At 46.8% G+C, this 14700-nt stretch overlaps 1 protein-coding gene across 3 annotated transcripts in view; it reads left to right on the top strand.

Moving 5' to 3' along the window:
• The first annotated feature begins 4817 nt into the window (after positions 1–4817).
• LOC147638851 (protein HLB1-like) overlaps positions 4818–14700 on the top strand; it is a 68291-nt gene continuing 58408 nt past the window's right edge. For all 3 annotated transcript variants that reach the window (XM_086785188.1, XM_086785180.1, XM_086785194.1), the window contains exon 1: positions 4818–5325. In XM_086785188.1, the coding sequence (XP_086641314.1) occupies positions 4892–5325 (434 nt within the window). In that variant the 5' untranslated portion in view covers positions 4818–4891. The remainder of the gene's footprint in view (positions 5326–14700) is intronic.

The raw sequence follows: 14700 nt of genomic DNA on the forward strand, positions 1-14700 counted from the left end.
CGTAGATATGGGTGTTTCTTACTATTTTAATCCTTTTTATGATGACCAACACACCACACATCATCATCGACATCGTTATCAACATAATTTTGATAGCATTTCTGATTATGATAGTAGGAGAGCCGCTCATGCATTATCATCATGGATCTATGTTTGCTATCGTGATTTACCTTCTCGTGTCGTGGGTTATATATCTTTTGCCGCATTCATACCTACCTTTGACATTTCGAGGCTTAGACCTCTACATCTTTACTCATCCACTTCTTGCTATCACGAGGCAACATATTCATACTAGTATTGGGTGTTCGAGCTTCACAGTTTGATGCCTGATCATTGTTGACATTTGTGATCTAGGTGGTCTTTACACGATGATTTCATCACTTCTTTTCTTGGTTACATCAGCATCGATGGTCCAATCTTGTTTACGTGGGATGATTCTTCTTTTGGTGACTTGATTGAGCTTGATTGTGATTATGTTTCTAATGAGGATATGGACTACACTGACATGGGTACTTTTGAGGATGATGATGATGTTTGTGATGTGACCATAGATGATTATATGGGTGATCATGATCACGGTGATCATTCATGGGATACATGTGGTGAGTTATGGTATGGCAGGATTGGATCCTTGGAGGATGCATATCGAGCATGCTTACACTTTCGTCGCTATCACAGTGGTGTTCGCATGGGCCTCGATAGCTTTTGCGACTTACCTACGACATTAACTAGTCATCATCTCATTGATTCTCATTTACTTAGACCAATTCATTCATTGTATTTTGATGGGGATGATGAGGGTGATGTTGTATTATACACACACATGATGTCATTGATGTGTCACACCCACATACCTATGATGTTGTATCTCATACACATGAGATTGTATCACACACATGATGTCATTGATGTGTCACACCCACATACCTATGATGTATCTCATACACATGAGATTGTATCACACACACACACACATATGGTGATATTGATACACGTGCACATGATCATAGTGATACACACGCACATGATGCTTTTGACACATGCACATGATGGTGATGTATGTGATAGTGTTGTGTGTGAGTCAAATCATGTGGGCATGATCTTGGGGGTAGAGATGGCAACAAGCATAGCGAACATTGACATTTCTATGCCTATCATCTTTCCTATGGATCATGTGGACACTCTAGTTGATCATGGTAACATTCTAGAGGATAGTGTGCATTTTGATTAGTGATGTATCCATTAGCACACTTGAGGTTCGTGATACTCCGTATATGGGAGACAGAGGCACCTATGAGCATAGACCTGAGTTCCTAGTGTTAGATGCATTAGGCTATTCTTCTAGGATTTCTATTTGTGGAGATATCACTAATACGACCACTACTCTTAGTATTCATAGCATTCTTGGCAGCGTTCGTGTGGGTAGAGTTCATGTATTTAAGCAGTCAGGGATAGTACATGAGAGTAGTGATGATTTCATTGATGTGAGACATCGTAGTAGGATTATGCATATTGACCATTTTCATAGTAGATCATATGGCATAAATCTTGAGAGATTTGCATTTGATCTAGAAGTCTCCTTAGATCCTATATTATTGGAGATAGATTTATCATGGGATATAGGTCACATAGGGGCATCATTGATGGAGATAGACCATGTTTATGAGGATGACCTTGGAGGCCTTGGGGATGCCATAGATAATGATTTAGGAGATGATACCATTTATCTTTCATGTGAGGATACCTCTTCATTTTTCAATGATGATTATGATGATGCTGATGATTATATATCTTAGATCATCATACAAACATAGAGGGTTTTGCACATGAGGAGGTAGTGCATGATTTGGCTGATGCCCATATACCTATTGATGTAGTGGATCATGTCTTTGACATTTTGAGTGATACTACATGGGACGACAGCATTGGTTCACTCTTACCCTCACATGACGACCTTGAGATATGTTCTTTTGGCTTCTATGGATGCAAACCTTGAGATATGTTCTTTTGGCTTCTATGGATGTCGGCTCACAATCCTGTTTTATTTGGAGCCACGACATTTACTTTTGGATGCAGTATATGTCATTTGGGATGCATGGTATCTAATTATATGGTGCATTATGTGGATTTACATGCATCACATCCAGATTCTCACACGAGCAGTTATTTGGACCATGGATTTGATGATATTTCTGTTGGTCATTTCACTTTGGACGAGGAGCTTAGATACTCCCTTTTTGATCCAGGTGGTCACACATTTATTCCATGGTTAGATGGTCTACACTTTAGCTATCCATTTGACCCAGGCGGAGTTATAACGAGTTACGTCATTGACATGGGTGTATATCCATTTGATCTAGGAGGATTGGCCGACCACGACACTGACATTGGCTCTCTACAACTTCCATTCGATCCAAGCGGTTCGAGAGCCATTGCTTTGGAGCCTACATGGTTTGGATTTACATTCCATCTATGTGGTCATACTTGTGTGGATTACCTCATCTTCGGGGCGACACTAGTGTCTTTTCCATTCGATCCTAGAGGATACTTGATTAGCTTCATCATCGCGACAATGGTTCCTTATCCTCACTACTTACACCAGATTATTGTGGGACCATTGCCTTGGATTTTATATACATTGGATTTCCTTTCGATCCAGGTGGTTGCATAGATAGCCTCATCATAGACGGGAGCCCTTCATCCTTTCCATTTGACCCCGGGAGTCATATGATTCATGTATGGGTCTTCCGCTACATCATCATTCATTCATGGATGTGATTTTTGGCTTTTGTACATAGCCACTTGTATATGTCTTTTTATTGGGCATAACCTCCCTTGATTTCGAGGACGAAATCATTATAGGAGGGGATGGTTTGTAATGAAGCAACACCTTTAGTTTAGGTCTAGGACCTTGGTCACGGGCTCAAGTATAAAAGGGGGCTCATGGACTATCATTGTACCTTTTTACCTTTCCACCTTTTGAAATCTTTTGGCATCTTGGCTCCTTTCTTAGAGATGGCCACTCGTGGTCTAGGGCTCATGGCAAGCTTGATAGCCATCCTCTTGGTGGGAGGTTAACTCACAAGGTAGATAGTTGGGGTTAGGTTGGAAAGAGAAGCTACTTTCTTACGCTCCCCTGAGATTACAAATTCTCCTTTTTGTAAGTTCCTATGTGGCAAATGGAAGAAAGTGTTGGGGTTGGTGTTTTGGGATGGTTACTCCAAAGTTATAGGAAATTCTTTGTTTAGATTGGGGTTATTGTGGACTTATAAATTTTCTACTCCTTTGGCCCTTCTGGACATCAACTTAGCCAAGAAGTTGAACAATAGAGGTCCAAGAAGATTGGCTGATTGTTGGGATTGGTCACTAGTGGGATGGAAAGAAATTGACCAAATGGAAGAAGAGTTTAGACTAATCCCAGAGAGAGGTAGTTGGTAAGATAGGTGCTGGTAGAAGTGCAGAAAGAATGGGTCTCTACAGCCTTTGATGAGACCTCTTGGATAAATGACTGGGTTTGGTATAATGGAGTTAAGTTGGCCAAAGGGTCTTTATATGGGAACTAAGAAGGAGTGATGTGAATGTAGATTACTGCAATAAAATCTGGAGAGTATGATAGAACCCTATCATCTCGAGGAAGAGGTGGAAGATAATTTGGGAAGCAAATATTTTGGTGAAAGCCCAAGTATTCTTGTGGAGAGTTTGCATGTGGGCCCTGCTTATAGGGCTTAAGCTTCTACAAAGGAACTTCACTTTTGGATGCTGTCCTAGGTGCTCTGGAAGATGGAAAGCATGCCTTTTGGGAGTGTCCAACTATTAGAGGGGTATGGGGTAGAATTGGGAAATGGGTCTCAAGTAACATAGGGGTGCAAGGGTATTGGGGGGATTGGGTCCTTGGTAGATGATTGGTAGTTGCTGATAGGGCTGTAGATTCTTTAACATAATCAAATTCTGTTGCCTGTGGGAGATATGGAACTCTAGAAACATCATAGTCTTTGGGGTAGATATGCTAGAATTGATGTATAAATGTGTGGTCAGTATATTACGTTAATAAATTGAATGATGATGCTGTGGTATAGTTAATTCAAGCACTTCAAGTTGGGATTAGATGATCTGCTCCACAGTCTAGGAGACTCTTGTACATATTACACCATCCTAACAGTTGTCATCATGTAGGGATACTCAGGGTTTGATGTGAAAGCAAAGCAACCCAAGTTTGGGCCAAAAACAAGGAGGTGGTACGTGAAAGAGAAGCAGCCAGTCTATACCTATTGGTCAAGAGGGGAGGTCTTGGAGAAAGGGTTGTACTTCTGAAGCCATGATTATTGCTTGTATGTAGTTGGGGTAGCACATCTCATGGGGGCAATCGTCCTTTGTTTGGGAGGATGAAAGGTGGGACCTCATCTTCAGATTACTCAATAATGAATTGGAAGGTCTTTGAAACTTGTCTATTGGTTAAAAATTCTTTATTTGATGTAATGTAATTAAGAGAAAGGAAGTAGAAGGACTATTAATATTAATATATATAACTATTGTTCCCAAAACAGACCTACAAGATTCTCATTTTCAAAAGTACTTATAAATTCTCAATTTCATAAAATCTACAAAATATAATGTAGTTTAACTTAAAAATCTATCAATTATCAAGAAAAAACCTATAAAATTTTGAAGGCTATTATGAAGGGCAGCTTTTGCTAATATTAATATATATAACTACTGTTCCCAAAACAAGATTCTCATTTTCAAAAGTACTGATAAACTCTCAATTTCATAAAATCTGCAAAATATAATGTAATTTAGCTTAAAAATCTATCAATTATCAAAATATAAATGGGGAAGTGAGATCAGCGCACGCAAATACTACTTCCATTCCTTGTCCAGCTCTGGTTGTGCGATGGCTCAGGATGAAGATGTCCCCATTTCTTCTTCTTCTTCTTCTTCTTCCGCTGCAGTAGCAGCAGTACTGGGGGAGGAGCAGCAGCAGCCCAGCAGCGAGCAACTTCACAAGATCTCGGAGCAGTACTTGCACATCCCGCCCTCGCCTGGCACCGACTCCTTCCAATTCACAGACGGCACCCTTGGGGACATCATGGCGGCAGAGTTCGGCGATCTCTCCGTGCACAGCTCGCTCCCCTCCATTACCACAGACGCTGATGGCTTCGCACCTCAAACCGAGCAAAAAATTGCTTCGCAGGAAATAGAGCCCCTTGACGAAGAATCCACTAGCGATGACTACGTGACGATCTCTAGGGATCTGACGAAGGTGGAAGCTGATCCGGCAGTTTCTTCATCCACAACAGCTCCTTCTCCTCCTCCTCCTGCCACTACGTGAGTACATCATCCCACTTTTGTTGCATTGGTCGTAGTACATTGTTGAGCTCAACATAAGATTTTTATTCTTTTACTTTTTCTGGTTTATAAAGAGGTATTAGAGGGGCTCCTCTCGGGCACGGACAGCGTTGCAAGCAGAGCTGTCTGGGCAAGGATCGTGAAACCAACCCAACAACACTATCTCATGCAGCATCCCCAGCATGGATGCATATGCCATACCAGTGGCTAGGTCCATTTGTAAGATATTTGGACAGAGGTTGGAGTGATTGTAAGGTTCAGGGATGTAAATGGGCAGCCTATGAGCATGCTTGAGATGGGAGGAGGAGGCAATGGCCTATGAGAATGACGGGCCAGGAACAAGAGGAGGTTGCGCTTAGGTTGAACTTTTTACGTCTCTAGTGTCAAAGATGGGTAGTATCCTTACATGGAGGTGGACCAAGCTTGCGTTGAGGAGACCAATGAAGCTCTCTCCACAGTGGTGGAAGATAAAGTTGTGGTCGGCCTCACGTGCAGTTCTTCGTCATTTTCTTCTTACCAAAACTGACTCCTTGTCTTCAAAGTGTTTTTTCACGAGCTTCACCTGTTGGTCAAACATCTTTTGCATGGATTGTATCATTGGAAATTTAGGGAGAACACCAGCATTGGAAACTTGGACATCCAAAAGCTGAAGAATGAATATGGATAGCTGGGCAGCGGGAAGGTGAGTCAATTATTGAACAATACTTCAACCAAACTTTAGAAAGAGAAGTAAGCCATAGGGAGGCCTTTATACTAGGCTTGCTACCAGAACTGAGTGAATGGCTGCAATCCTTCCACATTTAATGAATCGTTGTCTGTGGCTCAGGAGTAGTCTGCACGTGTCCAAGGATGTTAGGAAGGGGGAGTTGGTTTTTGCCGGTCAATCCCTGCTGCAAGAGCAGAACACTTTCAGAAAGAAAGATGACAAGATCAACTCGGGTTGGATGGAAGTCTTTCTACTCAAGCAGGAAGAACAGAAGATCATGAGGTGGGACACTTGAAAAAGAATTGCCCTCATTTGGGCCATTTGAGTTGTGGTTCCAAGGACTTGGTAGCACGAATGTTGTAACATGAGTGCGGAAGTATGCTAGATTAAGCCTTAATTAATAATGCCAAGTGAGGTCACCGGCCCTCGCCAAGAGGAAGGGGCCCTGTTGCCAGATGTGTAGGAAGGCCTCTTGACATCTCTGCATGCGGCCTGAATCTCCTTGGAGCTTCCTCAATTGGCCGTGGAGGGTATGTATGATATTTATCCATATGGGGCGGATGGACTCTGCGCCAGGAGGGGTGGGGGTTGCCCTCCATGGCCTCGCTGCACTGTGCCCGCCAAATGTTCCATGCTGCAATGCTGGTGATGACCACCTCTGACAAGTGCCAGGGCACCAGGCTTCTGTTGGAGAGCTGGGGGTGGGAATATCGTGCAATGGGTGAGTTTGAGGGCATGACCATCAGCTGTCTGCAGGCCTTGACTCTGTCACCTAGGTACAACTGCCCCCCAAGTGATGATGCATGAAGAAGTCCAAAAGGTGGTGAATAGTTGAAGAATCCTTTTGCAAACTTGTTGTGCTTTGGGGTGGTCCCAAAGGCAATGTCGCCGCGACTCTGTGGGTGGCTGCACCCCATGTATTGTGCTGGACGACCACCAATGGCCAGCCACGTAACTCATGTGACCTACTTGCCACCAGAGGAAAAGAGTGACCGTCTGAGGTCAAGAGCTGTTCCAAAGTCGCTTCCAGTAGTCTCTGAGTAAGCTAGGTGAGATGTCCTGGGAGGACCAGTGGGTTGCTGAAGTGAGAGTACCGTCAATCTCAAGCATTTGGATCCGGTGGCCTAGGCTCGCTGAGTAGTGGAAAAAGAGGGTGGTAGGGCTCTCTGGGCTAAAGGGGTATGTCCACTCCCACTCGTCAGGGTCTCACTGAATCTGCGTTCAAGGTCGGCCCTCCCAGAGCAAGTCTCTAGGACCTGTCTCGGGTTACCAAGTGAGCCGGCTGCAAATTTACCCTCAAAGGTGGTGCTCAGGCCTCAGGATTGGGCCTTTGTGAAGATCCATCATACACTGAGAGTCCAGGGGTCGCCCAGTGAGGGGGTCCGAGTTAAGGGCTAGTCAATCAAAAAGGCTTTCCAAGGCTCACCACTAGGCAAAGTGCCTTTAATGATTAACTTGCCTAGCAGGGCGCAAGTTTGCACGGCTGGATCAATGATGCCCAATCCTCCATGCGTCCGAGGGGCTGAGTAATCACCCACCTGGCTGTCAGAATGCGCAGCGGAGATGATGACGAGATCTGGGAACACGAGAGCAAAACGCAATGCAAAAAAATAACAGCACAAGAGATAGAGAGGTGGAGGCGTGTAACTCTGCTTTATATACACAAAAGAATCCCGGAAATGATACACTGGTGACAAGGGGGTTGGGAGCCATTTTATATGGCCCCCCAACAGCAGTCGGCTTGCTGTAGGGCAGCACCATGGCTGGTTATAAACCAGTCGGCCCCAGTATAGTCAGCCAGCACCAACAACAGTCGGCCAGCATCAGTACACGCAAACAACTGCAATCGGCTACAAACAAGGACATCCTGCCACCTCAGGGCTGCCTCCCAAGCCATAGAAAAAATGGGAAAAATGGGGGAAAAATACAGAGAGTGGGGAAAAATGAGAAAACACCTAATAAGGGCGGGCACACCCACAACAAAGGCCGTGGTGTATATGTATAGACAGGAGATGACTTCTAACACCCCCTCTCAGCTCCTGGCTGTGAAACCAACCATAGGGAGCTGGGGTGCCGCCTGAGCAAATCCTGAGATAGCGACTTTGTGAAGAGGTCCACCGTACTGTTCTCCATCGAACAGAACTCTAGCAAGATGTCATCAGCAATGATCTGTTCACGAACAAAGTGCCTCTGGATGACCATGGGTTCCTCCAGTGGAAGCCCAATCCTGCAATGCAACCTCTGTAGCCTCACCACCTCACAAGCAGCATCACAAGCAGCCTGGTACTCTGCCTCTGTCGTCGACAAGGCAAAAGATGACTGCCTCTTACTGCTCTTGGGCCTGAAGTAGATCTCCTCGTGTCCGGATCTCCTTCCCAAACCGAGTCACTCCAACCGTGGAGTCGGACTCCATCAATCAATCCCCCTCCTGTGTACAAGAGTCCATGATCTTTCGCATGCCGCAGAAACCACAGGAAATGCAATCCTGCCTCCCAAAGAGTCATCCGCAACCATGAGCTCAACTGCCTCATCAGGAAGCTCCCGTCCAATCTGGTGTCCATCAACCAGATCAATGAACCATTCTGCTTGTGAGTCAAAGAGGCATCACACTGCTCACAAGGATCAACACGTGTTAAGATGCAAAGCCTAGTTCTCGAAACCTGCTGAAGACCACGCAAGGCCTTCTGAAACCTGTCAACCACCCCCTCTGAATCCGGAACCACAAAGCTTGAAGTATGCACCTCCTTCTGCAAGTAATCAACTGTCACTTGCTTGGCTTTTCGAAAGGTCCCCGTGGAAAGAACATCCTCATCTACAGGAGGTTCTTTGTCCCGAATACTACGAGACATCAGAGCATAAGTTACCTGTTCAGTTTCCTCTACCTGACGAACACAAGAACTACCAACATCAGTACTGGAGAGTTCCTGCCAACTACTGCCATCTACTGGCAAGCTATCCACCATCTGGTCCCGGAAAGCCTGCACCTACAGCGTATCCACACTTAAGTGGCCATTACCAGACTGCCACTCATCACAAACCTGAGGACCTGGGAGAGAGAGTGGTGAAAGCTTGTAAACTCCATTCTCCACTCTACCTTCCCAAACCACCTGGCCTGTTGCTTTGTCCCGGAGAGCAACAAAATGCTCATCAAACTCCACCCATACGCCAGTCTTGCAAACCTGATGCATTGTCCAACAGATGAAAACCAAGTGACGGAACATACAACACCTGGGAGGAATGCTTCCCCCTCTGCCATTGGGAACTATCTCCATCCTGCCCTCACTGTGAAAACTGGGATAGTGGATGTATCCCCAGTAAGAATGTGACCAGAATACTTATAGAGATTCTGTAAATCTGAACGGGAAGGAGTCATGTGCCTGGAAGCACCACTGTCTAGAATCCACTCCCGAGTATCCGTTGCGGAGAATCCTCCAATCTCCTGCCCTGCCTGAAGAAAATGAAACATCGGTGTCCATCACCTCCAGGTGCACAAAAGCCGGAGTCTTCATGATTGCTACTGAGGAATCTTTACCCTTCTCGGTCTTCCGCTTGGGACACTGCCTCCAATAGTGGCCTTTCTCGCCACAATCATTACAGGTCCTTTCTGCCTTTAGTTTCTCGCGGTCAGTAACGGACTTCTTCTCAGAAGTCTTTTCTGACGAAGCCTTCCCTTTGCCCGTGTTACGACCTTTTGACCGTTGGCCAGTTAAGGCCTCCGAACCTCCACCCCGAGGAGGGTTCGTGAATCGTTCCTCATGGTCCAAGACCATGGGCACAAGCTCCTTCCATGTGATGGTGCTGAGCCTGCCACTGGTAATCAAAGACGAGTAAAATGCTGAGTACTGAGAGGGCAAGTGTGACAGCAACGTTATGGCCATGTCCTCTGACGATATCTCCTTCCTAGCCTTAAGAACTTCCTATTGAAGAGGCTGCAGCTTGTTAATATGCTCCCGCATCGTCAACGACTTTGCAGGGCTCATAACCCGCATGTGTACTTCCAAGGAAATCCTCTTCATGGGCAATACCCTATTTTAAGGAGAAGCCAAATGCTGCCATATACCTTTGGCCAGCGTCATATGCTTTACGTGATTGATTACTTGTGGTGTGCAGTTGAGAAAGATAAACGAACGGACCCTGGCGTTGACACGATCCCACATCTGTGCCTGTGTCTCCCGGTCCTTTCGGATCGACGGTAACTCCCCTTCCTCTACTTCCGGCCGTGGAACCCCAACAACGACGAAATCAGCAAGGTCGTAAGACTCCAGAACAGATTCCATCATAACCTTCCATATGCCGTGGTTGTTCCCGTCCAACGGACGGTCCACCGGGAACGTGGGGAGTGTCGGGATCTTCACATGCCTCTCGGCCATCTCAAACAGATCTGCCATTGCGGGGATGTACTCTGAAAAGGGTGGGTGGGTGGGAACAAAGAAGAACTAACACCTGCAAGTGGCTGTCCAGCAAATGAGCCCGCCGTCCTCTTGCTTCTCCTCTTCCCAAACAGTCCCGAACAGTCCACCAATTAGCAACACAACAGTCCCCCTCTTGCTCACACAAATCCCAAGAACTATCTAGCGCTAGGCTCTGATACCATGTCAGAATGCGCAGCGGAGATGATGACCAGATCTGGGAACACAAGAGCAAAACGCAATGCAGAAAAATAACAGCACAAGAGATAGAGAGGTAGAGGCATGTAACTCTGCTCTATATACACAAAAGGATCCCGGAAATGATACACTGGTGACAAGGGGGCTAGGAGCCATTTTATATGGCCCCCCAACAACAGTCGGCTTGCTGTAGGGCAGCTGACAGGGGCATGTCCACCACGACTGGTTATAAACCAGTCAGATAGTACAGTGTACAGTCGGCCAGCACCAACAAGGTGTCCAAACAGTCGGCCAACATCAGTACACGCAAACAGCTACAGTCAGCTACAGACAAGGACATCCTGCCACCTCAGGGCTGCCTCCCAAGCCACAGAAAAAATGGGAAAAATAGGGGAAAATGGGGGGAAAGTACGGAGAGTGGGGAAAAATGAGAAAACACCTAATAAGGGCGGGCACACCCACAACAAAGGCCTTGGTGTATATGTATAGACAGGAGATGACTTCTAACACTGGCCACCTTGGCTTGAGTTGGCGAGTTGTCGGAAACGGACCATGGAAAGTTTTGGATTAGTTATCGTACCTGACCCAAGGATGCTTTGGAAAATGCCGAGCAAGAAGTGATGTACCACATGGTGGCTAGGAGCACATGGTTGGCCACAATCACTCGGTTGGCGAGGAAGAGGTGGGCGGTGCTCCAATACAAAAGCTTCTTTCGAATGCTTAGAAGAAGGGGGGCTAGCTGCTGCTCGGTTGAGATGTCAATCCCAACATGACACTCTAGGTATTTGATCGGGGTGCCCTTGGGGATCCACTGAAATGAGTCAATTGGGTGCCAAGCTGGGGTGGGTGAAGTTCCTACCCAAAACCACACGACTCGTGCCAGTTGATCTGAGCTTTGAAGGCCAAGTAGAAAGTCTCGATGGCAAGGGAAAATCTCTGAACGTTCCCCGCCTCTCCTAAGAGGTAGGTGGCTGTGCGAACTCCGAGTCAAGAAGCTCCTCCTGGGATCTAAGACCCTAGAGTCCTGCTTCAGGAGCATGGAGAGAAAGCTCCTCATCGCCTCCGCCACAAAGAGGAAGAGGAATGGGGTAAGGGGGCATTCCTATTTGACGGATTTGGAAATCGGAGACCTGTCCCCTTAGCTCCTTGGATGAGAACCTGACCGTGAGCTGCCGAATACAAGGCGGAGAGGGGGCATCCCTATCTGATTGATTAAATCAGAGACTTGTCCCCCTTAGCTCCTTGGATGAGAAGTGAGCTGCCGAATACAGGGCGGAGACCCCTCTAATCCATCTAGCCGAAAAGCCCATCTTGAGCATGGTGCCCTCTAAGAAAGCCCAATCGACCCTATCATAGGTCCTCTCAAAATCGAGAAGTAGAACTGCCATGTCCTCCCTGCAAAGCCTAGCTGTAGCATTCGCCTCCCAAAAGGTGAAGATGTTATCCAAGATGCTCCTATCCTGGATGAAGCCGGCTTGGGTGCCATGGATCAAGTCGGGGAGATGAGGCTGTAGGTGTCAACTGATGGCTTTGGCGATGTTTTTGTAAGCGTTCCTAGGAGGGTGATGGGTCGCCATTGTTGAATCTCCAAACGGTCACCACCCTCCTAAGTGAATCAGTCGTTCCGAGAGTCTCCGACATGTGACGTGAGGCCATGATCTCATTGAAGTGGCCATAAAGCCGCCTTCCATGAGATCCCAATGATGTAGAAAGGGAGCGACTAGCAAGCCATCTTCGCCTGGACACTTGCCCCGCGGAAGTGCTCGAAGTGAGCAACTCGATGAGAGAGAAAGGGGAGCACAAGGGGACCTGGAGGCCTGGGGGCACCTCCTGCCAGACTCTCTCTCTTGCTGCCTCCACTTGCGGGGTGAGGGAATCTGCTGAAAGGAGATCTCTGAAGAAGCCAGCGGCTATGGCCCGTATCTGAGGAGAATCTGCCTCTATGGTATCGTCTGGGCTCCTCAACCTCCAAACCCCATCTCTGCAATGGTGAGGGCCTGCTATCTCAAAGAAACGGGTGACCTTGTCCCTTGCTGGAGTCCAAAAGGAGGCCCTGGCATGGTATCGATACTCTAACCTCCTCTCCTCGATCGACCGGATCTCTGTGTGGGTTGCCTCCATCTGAGACTCTACCCAGGGACTGTCTGGGGTGTGCTCCTGCAGCTGGTTGAGGGAGGCTAGGCCCTTGCGGATATTCCTCTCTTGCTCTCTGAACCTGGTGAGTCTGTCCTGAGCTGCGCTATGTAAAAGGGTGCTGATCTCCTGTAGTCCAGAGTTGAGTGCTGCTGCCACCTCTTCTGGCCTAAAAGTGAGGGACTCCCAAATCTCGTGGACACTTTTGGCTATCGTTGGGGTCCTGGACCAAGCATTTACGGATGCAGACACTTTGCTGATGTTCTGGTCTCCATGTGTCTGTTGGAGGTGCAAATTTTGGGCATTGTGTAGGAGAACCCCCCTTTAGCCTTGCGTTTGGGACTGGATGCTGCAGCTATGACCTGGCCACCCTTTGATGGTGCATTTTCTGCTCTACAGGCTGCCCTATGGTGTGCAGGAATGATGAGAGATGGCTGCGGCCTATGTGGATAGCAGGCATCTCATGGACAGGTACATGGGGCAGCACAAAGCTTCAGAAAAGAAAACCGAGCATTGACTGCGAAAACGCATAGCTTTGTATGGAAAAAAAATGCATCATAGCAGAGTGATGATGGCGGCAGCTCTGATTATGCAACACAGAGAGGACATGTGAAGCATGGACGAGGTGGCTCTGATACCATGGTAGCATCCGTGGTGCCAAGATGGAGCATGTGCAAAGAGAGATTAGGTTCAAGCCATAACTATGGTGGATGGAGGATAGCCATGGTGAGTGTGTGGAGAGAGAGAGAGAGAGAGAGAGAGAGAGAGAGAGAGAGAGATTGCACAACGCAAATGATATTCGATGTTTTATTATAGAACCAACCAAGTACATGCTTTAATAGGTATCAAGCCTTATCTTTTGGCCAAAACCTAATAAGAGTTGTTCACAACCAAAGAGGGTGTTCACACCAACTAACTCCGAAATACCCAACAGCATCCTTGCTCCATCTGTCTAGACACTCTAGACACTACTCTTGTTGTTCCCAACGTGTCATCCTCATAGGCCAATTCTCCCTACTCGGAGGTGTGCTTCTAGACGAAGTATGTGCATCCCGTAACCTTAGAGTCACCCTAGCCTTTGGACATTCATCAATTAGGGCTCAGAAATGGCCACCACTCATGTAATCACCCATATATCCATAAACAATGTGACATGCATCCACATATGATACACTTATCTTGGAATGGTTGGGAGGAGAATCATCCTCATTGCTGCACGTGAATCTAGTGCATCTTCAAGTATTCCATCTTTGTCTAATATTGGATTGTTTGATGTCTTTAAAGGTGGCACCCTTTGTTCAGGGATGTAGTTGCAGACTTGGAGGAAAAAACATGTTCCCTAGATAGTTGTTTTCAAATTTTAGAGAATAGTACCTTCATTCTCATATCAGCAAAGCAAATATCCTGCAACAAAAAAGGAAGAGGAGGGGGCAAGGGGGCGGGGTGGGTTATATTGGCATATATGATATGAGTAGTGCCACATGTGAACATGGGGTAACCAAGGGCACTTTTTTCCTTTGGGTTTTTCCCCTTGGAGATTTGGTGTGAAAGGACACCTCCTACATTAGTTGTATTATGATATTATGTAGTTGACTGTCTAGCTCCACACATTCCAATGCAATCTATTCTTTGCATCTCTCATCATCTTGTGTGTGTGCTTGCTTGTGAGTGTGCTGCTATTGTGCCAAATCCTAATTTAGTTCCTGCAGCTCCCCTCTTGGGCCAGCATTGGTATCAGAGCTGATTCCAGCCTCCTCTCGTGCAAGTGTTCGTCCTTTTGCCACCCATGACTGCAGCTGTCTGGCGTCACTATGACCATCCATCTCATTGCCTCCGGTCGACCTTGTGCGCCGATTCCGTCGCCTTGCCTGGCGTGCACTGTCCGCGTCTCGGCTCCGGCCGCCCGTT

Source organism: Cibotium barometz, chromosome 4, assembly GCF_041138505.1.
Source record: "Cibotium barometz isolate CiBa-2024 chromosome 4, ASM4113850v1, whole genome shotgun sequence".
Classification (NCBI taxonomy): domain Eukaryota; kingdom Viridiplantae; phylum Streptophyta; class Polypodiopsida; order Cyatheales; family Cibotiaceae; genus Cibotium; species Cibotium barometz.